Source organism: Chenopodium quinoa, unplaced genomic scaffold, assembly GCF_001683475.1.
Source record: "Chenopodium quinoa cultivar QQ74 unplaced genomic scaffold, ASM168347v1, whole genome shotgun sequence".
In the NCBI taxonomy this organism is placed as follows: Eukaryota; Viridiplantae; Streptophyta; class Magnoliopsida; order Caryophyllales; family Amaranthaceae; genus Chenopodium; species Chenopodium quinoa.
The window spans coordinates 2,472,997-2,493,362 of NW_018745617.1; the positions used below are offsets into that span (position 1 = coordinate 2,472,997).

Below are 20,366 nucleotides of genomic sequence, written 5' to 3' on the forward strand. Positions count from 1 at the left end.
CATTCATAGCAACTCTTGACCCCTTTTGTTGCTAGGTCTACTCAAGCACATCTCGTGATAGCTTGCTTGCTGCAGTTGGTGATCTGTTGCAGACTGAAGTAGGTAGATGTGTTCTTTCTTGATTAACAGCTTTTGAGTCTAATTAGTGAAAAGTTACAGTAACAAATTATTATTATTTGTAAGAAATTGTAAACTACATTATAGTTTTGATTAGAAGAGCCTTTTTCTGGAATGGAGCAGGTTCAGTGTGCGGTGCCAATTCTACCACGATTAACAATGCCTGGTCATCGCATTGACCCACCTTGTGGGAGAGTTCATCTGCTGAAGTTGCAACATCCTGCTGCTGATATTGAAAGTGCATCAATGCATTTGAAACACCTTGCAGCTGCTGCCAAAGATGCTGTTGCTGAAGGCGGTTCTATCCCCGGTTCAAGAGCTAAGCTATGGCGCAGAATTAGGGAATTCAATGCATGTATTCCATACAGTGGAGTGCCTCCAAACATTGATGTACCAGAAGTGACATTGATGGCTTTAATAACAATGTTGCCTGCCACACCAAATCTTCCTCCAGAGTCCCCACCCTTGCCCCCACCTTCTCCCAAAGCAGCTGCGACAATTACTGGATTTATATCATGCCTACGTAGATTGTTGGCTTCAAAAAGTGCAGCTTCTCATGTCATTTCCTTTCCCGCGGCTGTCGGAAGAATAATGGGTCTGCTTAGAAATGGTTCTGAAGGTGTAGCTGCTGAAGCTGCTACCCTTGTTGCATTATTGATTGGTGGTGGTCCTGGCGGCACAAGTGCTTTGACTGACACCAAAGGGGAGAGGCATGCAACTTTCATGCATACAAAGGCAGTTTTGTTTGCCCATCACAGTTATGTAGTCATCCTTGTGAACAGATTGAAACCCATGTCAGTTTCACCGTTGCTGTCTATGGCAGTAGTTGAGGTTTTGGAAGCTATGATTTGTGAGCCTCATGGAGAAACAACTCAGTATACTGTGTTTGTTGAACTATTGCGACAAGTTGCTGGCTTACGGCGTCGCCTTTTTGCCTTGTTTGCTCATCCTGCCGAAAGTGTGAGGGAGACAGTTGCTGTCCTCATGCGCACAATAGCTGAGGAAGATGCCATAGCTGCTGAATCCATGCGTGATGCTGCTTTGCGTGATGGTGCTTTGTTGAGGCATTTGTTGCATGCTTTTTTCCTACCTGTAGGTGAAAGGCGTGAAATTAGTCGACAGCTTGTAGCTCTATGGGCTGACTCTTATCAACCTGCTCTCGATTTATTGTCAAGAGTCCTGCCGCCAGGGCTTGTTGCATATCTGCATACACGCTGTGAGGAAGTTGAAGATTCAAATGATCCATTAAGCACATCGATCAGTCAGAGACAGAGACGACTACTTCAACAGAGGAAGCGACGGACTGTGAAATCCTCCATAACCGAGGAGCATCTCATGACATCTGCAGATACCAATGATTTTGATGATACTGTAAAACAGACAGATGCCAATAGGGTCCTTGATCAGAGACCTATACCGGAGATGCATGCTGGAGCGCATTCTACACCTGTTCAGCCAAGAGAAAACCTAAGTGCTGATATGCCCCCTTCTGCTCCAGAACATGATCACATAGGTTCTGATGTTCCATTTGATGGTCAATCAGCCAATAATGGTCATTTTGATACTGTTGCTTCAAATTCAGCTGATTCCGATGTGAATGTGGATGGGCTGCAGAACTCAGGGGTTCCTGCTCCTGCTCAGGTTGTTGTAGAGAGCGCACCAGTTGGATCTGGGAGATTGTTGCTTAACTGGCCTGAGTTTTGGCGAGCATTCAGCCTTGATCATAATCGTGCAGATCTTATCTGGAATGAACGTACTCGGCAAGAGCTTAGGGAATCATTGCAGGCAGAGGTTCATAATCTGGATGTGGAGAAAGAGCGTACAGAAGATATAGTTCCTGGAGTTTCAACCACTGAGAATATGGCTGGGTCAAATGATGTTCCTCAAATATCATGGAACTACTCTGAGTTTTCTGTTAGGTATCCTAGCTTGTCTAAAGAAGTTTGTGTGGGTCAATACTATCTTCGTTTGCTTCTTGAGATTGGCAATAGTGGCAGAGCACAAGATTTTCCACTCCGGGACCCTGTTGCTTTCTTTAGAGCTCTATACCATAGGTTCTTATGCGATGCTGATGTAGGGCTCACTGTGGATGGTGTTATACCTGATGAACTTGGCAAAACTGATGATTGGTGTGATATGGGAAGACTGGATGGTTTTGGTGGTGGAGGCGGGTCTTCTGTAAGAGAGCTGTGTGCACGGGCTATGGCGATTGTCTATGAACAGCATTGCCTCACTGTTGGACCTTTTGAAGGCACTGCTCATATAACTGTGCTCCTAGATAGGACTGATGATCGAGCCTTGAGGCACCGTCTGCTTCTTCTACTGAAGGTACATGTACTTCAACTGTTACTGTTTTGTAGTGGTATATCACAATAAATTTTTACTTGATATACATGTGTTAAAAATGTGTAAATGGTGCAATTATGATATAGTAATTGTTTGTGGAAAAGGGAATCTTGCCCCAAAGTATGGTTTGTAGCTTGTTTTTCAATGTTCATATCTCTATATGCTATTTTTTTACAGATTCAGAGGATGATCTAATGCCTTACCCTCTGTTAGATGTCCTGCTTACCTTCTGCACTGTTTTATGCATTTTCTAATTCCCTCTGTGTTGCTCGTTGATAAAATGATAACTGTCTTGCTTATACTCCCCTTGTCTAATGAGCTATGTGTGCTTTTCATATTAAGGCAACATATTAGTCCGTTAATATTTCATTGGTTTTCAACTGTTAGTTATCGATTGTTATGTTGGTCATCTGACAGTCCAAAGATAAACAAAGTATTAGTCTTTGTGTATGGTCTTTTCTTGCAAAACATCTTAAAAATAATGTGATGAGCATGCATATTATGTCTTTGAAATCTTTTGTCCTATCCATTTGGTGGCATGTTGAAGTGGAACAAATGCAACTTAAATCAACTTTGTTTTGGAAAGAATGGTAGATAGAGCTGTCTTAATTGTGCAAATTAAAACATAGTTTTGGACTAATATATAAACTTTAACTACATATTTCTTACTAATTTTTAGAAAGTAACAAATTATTGCATTTTCTTTTTGGTAACAAAGGAAGTACTAGGGTAAAGTGCAACTACTCTGATACATGATTGTATTTGTAGAGTAGCAATGGAGCTTCTTGGACAATAGAACTGTAAACCACCAGTGCACTAGGACACAAAATGGTGGAATAAAGATGTAAAAGCAACAATTCAGTAGAATAGAGAATGTAATTGCTTTATTAGCTGTTGGAAAATGTAGAGCTGAAATAACTATTTTGAAATTTTTAGGTGTCAGAAAGATAGTGAGAGAATTTGTTTTAGAGGCTAAGTGAAAATATGTTAGGATTTATATGACAAACTAGACTTTGAGAATGGTGAATTAGATATTTATTGGATAGCTAGGAGCATAGGATGTGACAAGTAATGTGGCCAAGGACCTCTATATGTTGAACAAGTAACAAATTCTTCTTCAAGATACCAACTTTTAGGATGGATGGAGGGAGCTGAAGGATTTAGAAAATAAAGGTAGAAGAATCATTGAGTTGATGAAAATGAGGATAGCAATTAGGCTAGATAGTATTATAATTGAGGCTCAAAGACACTTAAAATAGGTTGGTATTGAACGGTTAGTGGAGGTATTAAATAGAATTGGAGACAACCAAAATATAAGAGGAAAAAATTACTTTGTTATTTGTTTATAACTTTATAAAAACGAAGGATATGCACAAGACTATTCAAGGATAAAGCTTGTGAGTCAAACCTTGAAATTGTGAAGAGCATGTGATTGAGCATAGACGGAGGAAATGTATTATTATTTTGGAGCATCAATTTTGGTTTATTTTGAGACAATCTAATATAGAATCCATTCATCTTTTGAGACAATTAAAAGGACTTGCTCATGGTCTTCATTGATCAAAAGAACGCAGAAGCAAGGTATCGAGAGATGTGCTTTGGTGAGCTATGACGAAGTAGGGTATACCACGTTATGGACGATTCCTTTAAGTCCTTTCTTCTTTACTACAATTTTGAATGTTGGAACATGATTGGATTAATATTAAGTACTTAAGTTGGAAGAAAAATTAGAACCAAGGGCTTAGGATGTTGTGCAATTTTATTATTGGGTGGGGGAGGAGCAAGGATGTTGTGACATTAGATGGTAAGGAGTTCCTCGTATGGAATTTACAAAGAAGTAAAGATATTTACTAATGTGTAACTCATAGAAGAATGCTTTAATGGACAGCATTGTGGAACTGTATTGTGCGTTTAAGGTTTCAAAGAGAATTAAGTGGGACGACAGTCAGACAGATGATATCTTATGATTGAGAATTTTAGAGGGATCATATTATGAAGATGAATTGTTTTAGATGCTGGGATGGATGTGTGAGTTGCTGAAGTTAGGATACAACAGCTTAAAATCAGCTACGTTTGGTCATGTTTTAAACGTTAGATGCAACTGTAAGAGAACTACTTTTGTGGGCAATGTGTATGGTTTGTGGATGTTGTGGGTTAATATTACTGTCACAGTTCAAAACCCTGTAAACAAGGTGGTGATGAACTCATGATGCAGTTATGTGATTAAGGCTTTATACGGTGGATGGTGGTTGGTTTTGATGATGGAGATTTAAAATAATATTAGCTCTTGTGAAGCCAAAGATGACTTGAATAGAGGGAGCTTATAATGATGTGAAGAAAGGGAGTTTGCTAGGGCATGCTACACTAGGTAGAAGCGAATAGAGTAAGAGAATTTTTATGGATGATATTGAATCAATGAATCATGTAATGTAGCTGATCCCATCTTTTTGGGATTGAAGCTTTGGTTTTGTTGTTTTGGACTTTTGGTTATGACCTTTATCCACTAATTTATTTATTTTTTAGTGTTTCGAGGGATAGGATTATTACTTATCTTAAGCTTTTGTCTTGTGAGGCAAAATTAACGTTTGACTTGATAAGTAACTGCATAAGTATTAAAATGAAGAACCCCTAAAAAGTTTGTGAGTGTAAAAAAATAAAAATAAAAATATATAAATAAAAATAAAATCCATCTATGTGGAGTATGTTGTTGGAGTTTGTTTGGTATTTGGTTGTGCTATATGTCATGCCTAGTTTTTACCTAGTTGCTATCTTTGAAATCCTTCTTTGATTATGCTTGGAAGACTTCTATAACATATCTATTGTTTGGTGTACCTTCTTGCATATCCAATCAAGTGAAAGCAGATTTCTTACTTCCTATAATGTTGTGTTGCTTGGAAAGAAACAAACCCAAGAAATATTTATTTTAAAGCCACAATCTTGGTGTAAAAATGCACCCCTTTATTACACTCTAGAATTATAAGGTCAAGAGCTCAGTTATTATTTTATTTATATTTTATTTCTCTCTTGCCAATGTAGAATGTTAGAATCTTTTTAGTGATTTACATGTTTGATTGTGCTGATACTTTTTTATCACTATATATATCTTTTGATTCCGTTAATTTATTTTTCTTTATTATTATAATATTTTTTTTGAAGAGTGGTGGCAAAGGTGTAACATTTTTATTTCTACTTTGTTCAGGTGTTGATGAAAGCTTTGTCAAATATTGAAGCCTGTGTCTTGGTTGGAGGATGTGTATTAGCTGTAGATTTACTGACAGTGGTTCATGAAACTTCTGAAAGAACTACCATTCCACTGCAATCTAACCTTATTGCTGCAACTGCTTTTATGGAGCCCATGAAAGAATGGACGCTCATTGACAAGGATGGTGTTCAAGTTGGGCCAATGGAGAAGGATGCTATTAGAAGGTTGTGGTCAAAGAATGCAATCGACTGGACAACAAAATGTCAGGCATCAGGAATGACAGATTGGAAAAAATTGCGTGATATTCGTGAGCTTCGGTGGGCGCTGGCTGTTCGAGTGCCAGTTCTCACTCCTACACAGGTAGGTGTATTCCGAGTGTTAATGTGTTGTAAACCTTTCCATTGATTCTTTTGTAATTTTTTTTGGCTGTCTTATATATTCCTTTCCCCTCCATTGGTGCTCCATTTTAGTTTTTGCTCACTTATGGTTCAAACAGCTAGTCTTTTCTGTCTTGGATCCAGATTCTCAGATTATTTCTGAGTTTAGATGGATTGGAAGATCTACTTTTATCTGTTTGGTAGGCCTTGTCTTCTCTTAACTTCTACATTCATAGATTTATGCTCGTATCAAAGGTTAAAAACCAATCGAAAGCAAGGAATATAAAGGAAAAAAAAGCCTTTAATTATGTATTACATCAGAATAACAACCCATGTACGCAGCTACGCAGCTATAGTTATGCCAGAAGTGCATTATAGCTACGCCAGAATGAGCAGTGCCTCTTCCCTAAAAAACACTTTACTCATACATCTTTTCATTGATTTTTCAAACAAGTATTGCACAATACTGTTTTCACCTGCTTGGGGAACGTTAGCCTTCTTAGGGCATGCCTGGAATTCCAGAAATTATGAAGGGGGTAGTATCTAATGGGGTAGATTCTACTAGAGTATTAATTTAGAGAGTAGTAATTCATTTTGTAAGGTTTAGCAACAATCTTGAGGTAAAAAACCACCGCTTCATGGCAATCGGCGGCAACCACCATGTCGTTGCTAAATTTGAGACCACCACGAGCATCGTCTCACTTGAAGGATCAAAAGTCCTTACCTTTTGTTCAACTATCTCTTCAACCAATGGCTTCGATTCAAGACACTTGTTCGTAATTCTCTGGAATTGATGAGCTATGGTGGCAGCTAGCAGCTTCCGTCGGGCGGCTATTATGGCAGCCAACAGCTTCAATTGGGTGGAGCCCGTGGAGGGATATGGAGGTGAGTATATAGCAGGGGAGAAGGAAGATACAGTATAGCAGTGGAGAGTGTTTTTTTACAGGGGAATTATTACGCTAGGGGGGAGGTGGGTAATTTTTAACCCCCTTTTTAAAGGAATAGGTTACCCCACTAATTAATTACCCTAGATCCAAACTTTTAAAAAATTCAGAATTATTACTCATGTATTTCTTTCTTTTCTCATTACACCCATTCCATGCAGCCCCTTAAAGGTAAATAAAGAGGTTTAAAATCTTGCATGTAATTAGATCTGAAGAGTCATCTATTATCCTGATGATTGGTAATCTGGAAAAAGGATTCAAGAATGGTCAAAAGGTTGATAAGTTCACTCCACTCTCTTAGCTATGGATACCTCCTAAAGTTGAAATCACAAGAAGATTGTGCTGGTGACAATTTAAAGAGGCGTAGGGGAAAAGGGTGTTAAAATTTTGCTATCATATGACCATATTTATGAATACCATGCAATCCTCACTTATTATATGTGTTTATTGGGGAATATAAAAGCCAGGATGCCGGTAAAATAATTTTCCAAGAAATAGTGTAATGGTATTGATCTTATGTTCTCATTCTTATCCAATACCCTGATCTGAACTTTTTCAATGTGCCTGTAAAATAATTTTTCAAGGATTACTCCAAGGAAAATAAGTTTATGTTCTTTTTAACAATACCTTTGTCTGAACTTTTTCAACCTTATTTTGAACTTTTTGATCCTTCAATTGTAGCAACTTATTAGCCCTTAGTTTATAAAAACTCATTATCCCTTAGTTTATAGGAACCTATTAGCCCTTAACTTATAAGAACTTATTAGCCCTAAACTTATATGAATTTATCAGCCTTTAAATTAACTTGATGAAATTGTGAGTTGAAAATGTTAGCCTCTGTTTGAAATTATTTGGAACTTATTTTAGATCTGAACTTCTCTATAAGAGGACATGAAGTGTTTGCCTTTGTATTCAACTTTCTAGTGCCAATATCTTATTCCATTTGCTATATGCTTAAAAAGGTTGGGGAGGCTGCATTGTCCATTTTGCATAGCATGGTTGCCGCTCGGTCTGATCTAGATGATGCTGGTGAGATAGTCACCCCAACACCTAGGGTGAAGCGTATCTTATCAAGCCCACGTTGTCTTCCGCATATTTCTCAGGTATTATTTTGCTTACTTTTCTAATCATATCCTTGTTTGGTTCCCCTGTCAATCCTGGTATCTGTATGATACATGTTTGTCAGGCTACATATGCAATTGTCCTGCGTGTTGTGTACCTGTTTTCCTCTCTGAATGTGCTTAACACATAGTTATATTATCAACATTGCATGGAATGGCATTTATCAGGAAGATTGGTATGAGATGCTATAGATGTAGAATCTCAGTACAACTACACATTCTGAATTATTTTTGGTGATATTCTTTAATGAATAGCTCTGGATTTCCCTCTATTATAATATTATTAGGCTTCTGTTACTTGGGTGTAGATCAGCATGGGTCAGCTACAGCTGTTTGAATTAATCTGAGTGATTTAATAGAATTCAACCACTGATAAAAATCGAATTACAGAACATACTGACTTAATTGATTACTCATAAGGGATTTATCTTTTACTGTGCAAGATAAGCTTTAATACTTATGTATGAAGATATCTCTGCTTTAAGATTGCACCTGGAGTCATGTAGTTCATATATGAACAGAGTGAGAGCAAGGAGGCATGAAAGAGAAAGAAAATGAAGAAGAGGCAGGAGAAACAAGTGTGAGAAAATATTCAGTTAGACAATTAAAGCTGAAATAATTTTGTCCTCAAAATTAAGACTTTGGCTTGTTTTGACCAAACACTAAATGATGTCCTTCATCCTATTGAAGCTTTAATGTCAGATTGAAGGGTATAGTTTTTTGATAAGCTTCCAGCTGTGGCATTATGCACCTCCTGGTCAAATTTTTAACATTATCTAGGAGTGAGTGATGATGAAATCTTTCCTTGTTAATAACAGAAGGCACACAACAAAATCATTCAAGTCCCTCCATTATAGATGACAGTAAAATGGTATTCTGCTTCGACTTTTCTTGATGTTGCAAACAATCTATCTCTTATGAATTAAAAAAGTGAATAATGAATTACTAAAATACTAACATTAACCTCACTGGCTATCCATCTTCATTAATTGTGCAACATTTTAGAGGTTTACACTGATACAGATGTATACCAGGACATAACGAGTGTGAAGCAGGAACTATTCCTGATGCAGCACCCTTTACTTGACATTGTTCTTTTCTATTAATTTAAGAGATAATATTTTGTCAGTGCAATCGTAGGATGTTGAAGGTAACGTTTTAGACGAGTGACTATTTTCTGGTCATGGAGATGTGATGGTTATTTGTATATGAAGGAACTGGGAAGCACATACCTAGTACTTGTTAGAGTTTTAACTGCATAAAATGATAAAACTTTGATATGCTGGCAGTTAGATATGTAATTACAAGAACCTCTACCGTTCACTTGGTAACAAAATAAGTTTAAATTGAGGAAAATGTTTAGATTTCTGTTTAATTGGTTCCAACACTCAGAAAGTAGAGGGAAGAGTTTGTTATGTAAGATACCTTTGCTCATTTGAAAGTGATACTTCAATAATTTGAATACGTTGTTGTTGCGCAATTGGTCTTGAATAAGGAAATGACAATCATAGCTAACTACATGTATGTTTAATAGTAATGAAAAATACATCTCTTGGAAATCACATATCGCTGCGGTTTCATATCGGTAAGAGCAAAGCCCTTCATTTATAATAGCCCATGTGTTGAAAGTGCATCTAAGTCACCCAAAAGTGCTTTAAATGTAAGAGCTTTGCCGTTGCGATGTCTATGAGAGTTAATTTGTGATCTGTTTTATAATAACTATTGCATAGTGTCTTCTCCACCTTCTGTATGGTGTGGCTAAGTTCCTCTCCTGTCAAGGATTTTGGTATAAATAATATGTTTCAGTGTTTTCTTGTTTGGTACTGCTTAATGATGCTTTATTGTGAATAATTTACTGTTTTACAGTTATTTCACTATAATATTATTATAGATAAATCCTTCAAAATTTAAATTTCACTGACTGAATCCTCAGTAAATATGTTTACCTGTTCATGGTTAAACAGGCTATGCTCTCTGGAGAACCAAGTATTGTGGAGGCTGCTGCTGCATTGCTAAAGGCCGTTGTTACAAGAAATCCTAAGGCAATGATACGGCTTTATAGCACTGGGACATTTTATTTTGCCCTTGCCTACCCTGGGTCTAATCTTCATTCCATTTCACAACTTTTCCACATGACCCATGTGCATCAAGCATTTCATGGTGGGGAAGAAGCAGCTGTATCTTCTTCATTGCCATTGGCTAAACGTAGTGTTTTGGGTGGCCTCCTCCCAGAATCCTTGCTATATGTATTAGAGCGCTCTGGACCAGCTGCATTCGCTGCAGCTATGGTCTCTGATTCTGATACTCCTGAGATTATATGGACCCACAAAATGAGGGCTGAGAATCTCATTCGACAGGTTATTACTTGAGCTCGTATTTTTTTAGCTGCATTTTTTATACTACTTATACATTGATAAATCTGATATATTTTCCGGAAGTTGATCGGATATTATCATATTTCATTATGCTTTAGCTCGTTTTCTTTTTAACTGCATTTTTAAACTACTTATACATTGAAAATATGATAAATTCTCCCGAAGTTGATCTGATATTATCATATGTCATTATGCTTTAGGTTATCTGCATATTACCACTATGTTACCCGGTCATTATCACGAATGTCTGAGAGGTGTATTTTCATTTTATATACCTAAAGCTTTGGAGTTTTCTAACAGGTTTTGCAGCATCTTGGTGACTTTCCTCAGAAGTTGTCCCAACATTGCCATGCACTTTATGATTATGCTCCTATGCCACCAGTTACTTATCCTGAACTAAGGGATGAAATGTGGTGCCATCGTTATTATCTCAGGAATTTGTGTGACGAGATACGATTTCCAAATTGGCCTATCGTTGAGCATGTTGAGTTTCTACAGTCATTATTGGCAATGTGGCGTGAAGAGCTGACACGAAAGCCCATGGATCTTTCTGAGGAAGAAGCTTGCAAGATATTGGAGATAAGTTTTGAGGACTTGTCAGCTGAAGATTCCACAAAAAGTTACCTTTCTGAAATTTCTGAGGAAAATGGGAGCTTGTCCAAGAAAATTGAGAATATTGATGAAGAAAAATTGAAACGACAGTATAGGAAGTTGGCAATCAAATATCATCCTGACAAAAATCCTGAAGGACGGGAAATATTTCTTGCAGTCCAGAAAGCTTATGAGCGCCTGCAGGTAGCTCTTGATTTAATGTTCTTTTATCTACTTGTCTTTGTTAACTTACATGTATGATCTGCATAATGCATTTCAAGATTTTACGTGTATATTACTGATTACTTTCTCTGTCCCACGTCTCACAATAGGTTTATTTTTCCTCCTACATTTACATTACTTCTTTTGGAGTTTTTTTTCCTTCCTACATTTGCATTGCTTCTGTTGCCTCCATCATGTTTCTCACAACAGGGGTTTGGCACAATTATTATGCGTAAAATATAGATGAGTGTAGGATATTGTCAGTATTTTATTGTAAAGAATAAGCTGGTGATAAAAGGAGGATAAAAAATTTATACCTTGTCCACTTTTGTGTATTTTCTGCTGACTGTTCATCTATTTAAATAAATAGCAGAATTAGTAAAAAAAACAGTTAATTTTTTAATTTTTTTTGGGTGGGGAGGGGGGGGGGGAAGTGGGGGTAAGGAGAAGACCCTATGGGCTGGAACTCTGTTCCGTCTAACTCTGCCTGGATTAGCAGTACAGTCCCTAAGAAAGTGCGAGCCTGGGAGAGGGGGGGGGGGGTTGCACAAGGGAGTTCCCACCCGTTAAGAGCCTTTTAAAGGGGTTGGATCCTGCAACCTTATGGTTGAGAGAAGGATAAGTAAGAGAGATATGAAGATAAAAAATGGAAAGGTGAAAATCAAATATGGCCATCTATTCAAGGGAAATGTGAAAATGTTGTGGTTGTTGGATGAATCTTACGGGCCTCCAACTTCAAGATTTGACCGTTTAAATATGACGCTTGTATTATTGTTTCCTTGGGTTTGTGACTATAGGGATCTTTTTTGCCAGTGTTTTGGTTCATTTGGAGAGTGAAATATTATTGTAGATTGAAATAATGTAAAGTATTGTATTTATAGCTATCATTATCTAAGAAGGGAATGCTAAATTGATTATCCAAATGTGTTTTCCTTAACATATCTTTTTGACCTCAAATGACTGCTGCTTGTAATTCTTCTTGTCTCCAATCCGTGCTCAGACTAGGGGTGAGCGTAGCAGGGTGTAAAAATCTCAGGACCCGGAACTTGTTGCGGTTCCGGTTCCTGAACAGGGTATCCTGTCTTTCAAAGTAAGCTTAATAGTTACTTGATTAAAAAAAAATGGATGTTCACAATAAAAGCTTACAATTTTAATACAAGTATAGCAAACCAACATTGTCTAGTATATTTAATACAAAATTACAAATACTTATATTAATACCATTAATTAAACCTTTAAGAGTAAGATGAAAAATGACTAAGAGGAGAGAGGTAGGTGACGACTGGTGTAGGATATGAGAAATGATGTATGAGCTTAGGGCCATTTATTTATTTATTTTTTTTGGGCTTACTCAATTATATAAGTTTGATATTGGGCTTTTATATATGGGCTTAAATGATAGGTTCCGATTTCGTGTACCCTATAGGGAACTTGTTAGAACAGGGTATCTATAGGTTCCGTGTCCAAACTTTTATTACCCGGAACCGAAACCTGTTGCAACAGGTTCCCAATTTTATTACCAGGTTCCAGAACACGGTTCCGAGCAGTTTCCGGTTCCAGGAGGGTACCTGAATTTTGCTCACCCCTAGCTCAGACCATGGTTTGTGAAGGTCATTTCATTACTCCCTCCACCATGTCTACTCGTTCTTTTTTGTTTTATTTGCTTTGCCTTATTCTCTTATAGGCATACCCCGTAACCATCTTATCCCTCTTATCCCACAACTCCCACACACTCCCTCAATTCAATTTTTTCTTACACCCATCCACCTCTTTAAACCTTTTTTTTTTATTATTATTATTATTATTTTTTTTTTTACATTCACACCTTTTTCAAACTTCCTAAAATTACATACCAGCATACCCACAGTAACCAAGTAGAACATAGGAACAGAGGGAGTACAATTTAATTTTGGCTACTGACTATAAGCTGACTTCTACATGGTTTTTGAGTACCTTTAAAAGCAATTTGCAACAATTTCTTTTGTGTCAATACATTTACTTCTCTGTCAAACTCAATGTTTTGCTGAAAAGTGAGCTCTACTTCTGTTTTCTTTTTTCTTTTAGCTCTGTCTGCTGTTGTATGAGCAGATTGCAGAAACCTATGAGTATTAATGACCACATTTCAATAAACAATGTACTAGGATAATTGGTAGAAGGTCTTGAATGTCAGTTATTAAACTGATTTTGAAACTAAATGTTCTATTAACTAGTAAAAATGACCATTTTAAATTTGCCATGCGATTTATGCTTTTTCAGTATGCATTGAGCTGAATATGGGTGCCCTTATATAGTTTAACTTTCTTAAATTGTAGTTGTATACTAAAATTATATGCTAGTCATGATACTTAATGGGGTTGGACATAATCTGATTATTCAAGAATCTAATTGCAGGCCTGGCTTGATATTAAGCCCCTTTTAATTTTTTTTTTTTTTTTCTTTTGTTCTCAAACATAGAACTGCTTCTTTGCTTGTGAAGTGGCTGTCTATATCTTTTTTTTCTCTTTTTTTTTTTTTTTTTTTTTTAAATGTTATTATTATTATTTTTTTTTTGTAAAAATTTTTGTAAAGGCTTTCTTGACAAAGTGTGATATGAAAGGCTTGTGCAGTCTTTTGATCAGTTTACCTTATGTGCTCTTTGTAGGCTTCTATGCAAGGTTTGCAAGGTCCACAGCTATGGAGGGTGCTGCTTTTATTGAAGGGACAGTGTATCTTATACAGACGTTATGGAAATGTTTTAGAACCATTTAAGTATGCTGGATATCCAATGTTGCTCAGCGCAATCACTGTGGACAAGGATGATAATAATTTTTTGTCTTCTGATAGAGCATCACTTCTCGTTGCAGCCTCTGAGCTTACTTTCCTCACGTATACAGCTACTCTAATAATGTTTCAATTTTATAATTTACAGGTATTGCAGCTGTTGTATTTCCTGTTTGTAATAATTTTTTGCTTTCTTCTGTGTAGATGTGCATCTTCCTCTTTGAATGGAGAAGAGCTTGTGAGGGATGGTGGGATACAGCTTCTTGCAACTCTTCTTTCTCGTTGTATGTGTGTTGTACAGCCAACTACTGCAGCGAGTGAACCCTCTGCAATAATTGTCACAAATGTGATGCAAACATTTGCTGTTTTGAGCCAATTTGAGATTGCTAGGGTTGAGATGCTTCAATTATCTGGTCTAATTGAGGATATTGTACATTGCACTGAACTTGAGCTGACTCCTGGAGCGGTTGATGCTGCTCTTCAGACAATTGCTCATCTTTCTGTTTCATCTGAACTGCAAGATGCACTGATAAAAGCAGGGGTGCTATGGTATGTGGTTGAAGTGCATATATTCTTTTATTAGTTAAGAGTAGTGATATTTGCCCCTAAGAGAAGAGGTGAGACATAAGATATGGGGAGATGAATGTGGTGGGAGGTAAGGTAAGTGTGTGATTGGTTGGTTGTATTAGGGCAGCATACGGACTCTGGTAATATAGGCTGTGTTGGAATGACATTTTATTTAAAGTGGGCGTTAAGTTCTTATGGAATAGAAAATCAGGTTCTAAATTTGGATTAGTGTGATTTTGATTGGATGATTCGTGATAAAAACCAGAAATCCAGATCTATTGTTTGTAACCTTTGTTGTTAATAGGTTTGTAGCTTCCTATGATGACTAATTAGTTACATGTGGTGGTTTTCAGGTACCTGTTGCCTTTGTTGCTTCAGTATGATTCTACAGCAGAAGAATCTGATGTGATAGAGACACATGGCGTTGGTGCCAGTGTTCAAGTTGCTAAAAAACTTGCATGCTGCTCGAGCATCTGAGGCCCTATCGAGGCTAAGTGGTCTATGTACAGATGTGGTTCCAGTGCCATATAATGAAGCTACAGTTGTTGCCCTTCAGGCTCTGCTAACCCCTAAGCTGGCTAGTATGTTGAAGGAACAAACACCAAGAGAACTGTTATCAAAAGTAAATTCCAATTTGGAGTCTCCAGAGGTAGATTCCATTTTCTTTATCCATCATGACTATCTTACTACTAACTTATAAGCCAAAACATGTGCATATTTATCCTTACTCAGGCTAAGATACAGTTATATGTTTTGTGGTTATTTTTTAATGTTCATTTGATGTGTATAATTTGAGATGTCAAAATAATAATGTCAATGAGAATTTAGAATCGTACCACTTTAGTCTAATTGTAGCTTTGCATCCATAATAAGAACAGCTAAACAGAGTTTAAGATAAAATTTTGGAAACTTAATTGTAAGCAGCCTTCTGTATCCATAGTAATTGAAGCTGTTGTGTAGGTGCAACCAACAGTATGCTAACCAACTTAATTGTAAGCTTTTTTTTTTTTTTTTTTTTTTTTTTTTTTTTTTTTTTTTTTTTTTTTATAAATAATAAAAAAAATCTGCTCAGTGTCCCCTCCGTTAACATGAACAAAGATGTCATCTCCATAGGCATTCATGTCAATCCAGAATCCCTATTTATGTCATGCCCTTATTATATCTTTGCCATCGAGGTCAAACTTGGCTTACCTTCAATTCTCTTAATATCTCCATTCCAACTCTCTATTCTTTGGTTCTATGTCCCTTGGCGTGGAATGTATCCAAAAGAGAAAGGATAGTGAAACTTAACAGTACTCTAGCTCTAAGGCGCGAGGCATGGGTCATGCTTTTTTTATTCCCCCCTGGTTTAGGCTAAGCTATTTCGATGAGGCGCACCAAGTCGCAGCTTACACAACAGCTTTCTGAGAAACATTTTTTATTGTTTATTATATTTGCCTATGGAGGTTACGGAAATGCGCATGTTAAGATGGATGTGCGGGTACAATTTAAGAGATAGAATCAGAAATGAGGTTATTAGCAAAAAAGTGGGTGTCGTAGGCATTGCAGACTAACTAAAGGTAAACTGTCTGTGTTGGTTTGGGCATGTAAGACTGAGACTTGAGGGTGCACCGGTACGAAGAATGGAAAAGTGGGACCATGGAGGGGTTAAACGAGGGAGAGGGAGACCGAAATGACTTGGTTGGAATGAGTTAGGAAGGATATGAAGCATATGGATTTGCATAAGAATGAGGTATTTGATCGTAAGGGATGGAGGAGGAAATTTTTTGTGGATAACTCTACGAAATAATCACTTTTTGTTCATGTAGCCGACCCCACTTATGGGATTTAGGCTTTGATTGATTCACTAAGGCGTGCCTTAGGCACTGAAACAATAGAAAAGCCGTTTGGGGGGTTTAATATATAAAAATTTCAAATTTTATCTCTAATATGTCCAGTAAAAGAAAAATAATATAAGGGCAATCTCTGGAGCTGCAGGATTCAGCAGTATTTGAATTAATGTAGAAAAATATCAAATTTTTTATAATCTGGCATTTATTAATCACTCAAGCCCTTTGGCTCCCTTTAGTACCCCATACAAGGAGCCTTTTTAGGTTGATTAAAATAGTTGCTGATCTGCTGAAGAACTACCCAATTTTCCCAGTAGAAATGTCTTCAACTTTCCTGATAGATAGTAATGCTGCCCATCTCCAGTTTGTCTTGAAACTTCTGGCCTCAAGATCAGGCTGGTCTTTCCCAGGGCTCCATCTCACTCCTGCTTGCATAGAGAATACATGCTTTTGGATGTTGAGAGGCTCACAGTGGAATTTCAGACTAGCCATATTATCAATTTCTGATACCTGGACACTGCACCCTCAATTTTCTTTATAATGTATTTTATGTATTAATATATATTTTAAGGATTTTAATAGAATTTTTTTTTTTCTCAATTACAGATTATATGGAATTCTTCAACACGGTCTGAACTGTTGAAGTTTGTCGAGGAGCAGCGTACATCACAAGGTCCTGATGGCTCATATGATCTTAAAGATTCACATGAATTCACATACACTTCACTATCCAAGGAGCTCTGTGTTGGAAATGTTTACTTAAGGGTCTACAATGATCAACCAGATTTTGAGATCAGTGAACCAGAAGGTTTCTGTATTGCCCTTGTTGATTTTATTTATTCTATAGTACATGAGCAAAGCCTTACCACTTTACTTCCGAGTATTGAAGATCTAAGTACCTCCAAAAATACGAAGTCTGAATCGGAAAATGAATTGGAAGATCAGTCACATGGTCAGCTGACTACTAGTCGTGATGATTCTATAGTTGTTTCTGATGCAACGGTTTCAAAAGAAGATGATTCAAGTGTGCTGAAAAAACTACAGTCTGTGTTGACTTCACTTAAGGTATTTAGATTCCTGTGCTATAGATTCTAGTGTGAGCTCCTTATTAAATTGTATTTATGGAATTAATTGTATTGCAGAACCTGCTGACTAGTAATCCAAATTTGGCTTCCGTTTTTTCAACCAACGAAAGGCTTTTACCTATATTTGAATGCTTTTCGGTTTCTGATGCATCCACTACTGGAATATCTCAACTGTGCTTGAATGTGCTGTCTCTCTTGACTGCCTATGCTCCCTGTTTAGAAGCTATGGTTGCTGATGGATCTAGTCTTCTTCTCCTACTTCAAATGCTCCATTCTTCTCCGAGCTGCCGTGAAGGGGCTCTTCATGTACTTTCAGCCTTAGCAAGCACATCAGAACTTGCATGGGCAGCTGCGAAGCATGGTGGAGTAGTTTACATTCTCGAAATTTTGCTTCCATTGCAAGGTAAGATTGGACTGGCTTCAAATTAATGTTTTCACAAAAGCGTCATTTCCTTGTTAATAATACCTACTTCCTTGCACAGAAGAAATATCTTTGCCGCAGAGAGCGGCTGCAGCCTCTTTGTTAGGTAGACTTGTTGGCCAGCCCATGCATGGGCCTCGTGTTGCTATTACATTGGCACGATTCTTTCCAGATGGTCTGGTATCAATAATTAGAGATGGTCCTGGTGAAGCTGTGGTTTATGTCCTTGATCAAACAACTGAGACACCAGAACTTGTCTGGACTCCAGCTATGGCAGCTTCCTTATCTGCACAAATTGCAACTATGGCTTCAGATTTGTATAAGGAACAGATGAAGGGCCCTGTTATTGACTGGGATGTACCTGAACAAGCATCCAGCCAGCAAGAAATGAGAGATGAGCCGCAGGTATGCAATAATGTTTTCGTTATGTAGTTTGTATAGTTTATCTATTTATTTTATTCGTGAGTAAACTCACAATATTGGTCACAGGTTGCAGGAATATATGTGAGATTATTTTTGAAGGATCCAAAGTTTCCTCTTAGAAATCCAAAAAGATTCCTAGAAGGACTCCTTGACCAGTATGTTTCGTCAGTGGCCGCTACACATTATGACACACAAGCTTCCGATCCTGAACTTCCACTGCTTCTTTCTGCTGCACTTGTATCACTGCTACGAGTGCACCCTACCCTTGCGGATCACGTAGGATACCTTGGGTATGTGCCAAAACTTGTTGCTGCAATGGCTTATGAAGGAAGGAGAGAGACAATGACTTCAAGTGATGCTAAAAATGGAAGTTTGGATGTGGATGGTAGTTATGATACTGAAGATGCTTCATCACAGCCCAATAAACAAACTCCAAGAGAACGTATTCGTCTTAGCTGTTTGCGTGTGTTGCATCAACTTGCAGCAAGTACAACATGTGCTGAGGCTATGGCTGCAACTAGTGCAGGAACTCCTCAGGTAAGCTCTGCTGTATTCCCAAAAAAGAGAAAATAACATCAGTACATCACACCAAAGTTAAGAGCTGCATGATAGCCTGTTTTCTATTTTATAATGAAAAGAGTGCATCATCTACAATATTATGAATTTTTGTTATGTAATGTCATTTTGCATTTAAATTTCAACTTTGAAATGTCTTCCTATTTTTAACTAATATTGTGACATGTTCTTATGCCTGCTTCTAATTGTTGAGGAACTATACTGTAAACTTTTGGATCATTAGGATAGAAAATGCTGTAGCATATACTTTAAGTCTTCTATCATATGCATTAGAGTTTCATGTCAATGAATTATGCATATTTATTGTCCAAAAGGAATTTTGTTTGTACAAGTTTGGTTCAAGGGTGATATGTGATTCCTATTAATGTTTTTATGAAATAGATGAAAAACTTCTGAACAATTTTGTGTGAGCTTGTGATAAGGATCTTAATGACCCTACCGTTAAAGGAGGGTGAATCTCGAATACTTTCTTAACTGATTAATATGTGCATGTCATTCCTGAATCATCTCCTACTTTATAATATAATATTGAAAATCATATTTGTATTGTCAAATCAAGTGTTAGGGGTTTGGGTTGGTTTCAAATGATATGGAGTCATATTGGGTCATCTCTAGGTGGGTCAGTTTTTAACAGCTCTATTAATTTCAGGCAACATAGCTTGCTTTCTTATGTCAATTAGCAGTAGTTGAGTACAACTCCAAGCTTTGCTTTCTTATGTCAATTAGCAGTAGTTGAGTACAACTCCAATCAAATAAGCATATCCACAAGTAAGAGTGTGTCAAAACTATGTTAATATTTAAGCCAAAAAAAATATTAAAAAAAAAATTAACAAGCAAGCACATCACGTGTCCTCAACCCAAGTCACACATGATAAAGCAGACTTGCCAAGAGAGTCAAATATATAGCCCAACAAGTCAACATAGATATTAATAGGTGTATGCAAGTATGAAAGCACAATAGTCTTGTCCTTGCATTGGTCCCCAAGCTCCATCAGGTTGCATCATTGCTTTCTAGGGCTTTTATAATCAGATAAAGTGATACATATTTATCAAAAAGTATGAGGTACGGTCTCCAGATAGGGAGATGATTATATGAAGGAAAAGGTGAGCTGTCTCTGTAAGTAAAAGTTCTACTTCTGTTTTTGCTGAATCTTTGTTGAAAGTTGAATGGAGTGATAGTGTTTTGTAGGATAAACATAAACTTATGGGCATATAAGAAAGAGAGTTCCAAAGGTTATGATGTTCCATTGTTAATGAAGAGGCCTGTTGAAGCTGTCTTGAGACTTTGAGTGTGCAATTTGACAATGGATGTTGATTGATTATTATAATTTAATGTTTATGGTGTTACTAAATGTAGCTATCTTATATTCAGAATCCAGGGTAGGTTATTATGGAGTAAAACACCTCTTG

The 20,366-nt window shown here is 37.1% G+C and overlaps 1 protein-coding gene across 1 annotated transcript in view; it reads left to right on the forward strand.

Moving 5' to 3' along the window:
• The window catches only part of LOC110716723 (dnaJ homolog subfamily C GRV2-like), a 31,302-nt gene that overhangs the window by 5,078 nt on the left and 5,858 nt on the right, over window positions 1–20,366 (forward strand). The window contains 14 exon segments of the mRNA XM_021895357.1: window positions 36–98; window positions 241–2,445; window positions 5,663–6,025; window positions 7,949–8,089; window positions 10,072–10,464; window positions 10,783–11,277; window positions 13,937–14,160; window positions 14,260–14,604; window positions 14,976–15,069; window positions 15,071–15,271; window positions 17,058–17,516; window positions 17,594–17,939; window positions 18,019–18,362; window positions 18,447–18,917. Of these exon segments, the coding sequence (XP_021751049.1) occupies window positions 36–98; window positions 241–2,445; window positions 5,663–6,025; window positions 7,949–8,089; window positions 10,072–10,464; window positions 10,783–11,277; window positions 13,937–14,160; window positions 14,260–14,604; window positions 14,976–15,069; window positions 15,071–15,271; window positions 17,058–17,516; window positions 17,594–17,939; window positions 18,019–18,362; window positions 18,447–18,917 (6,144 nt within the window).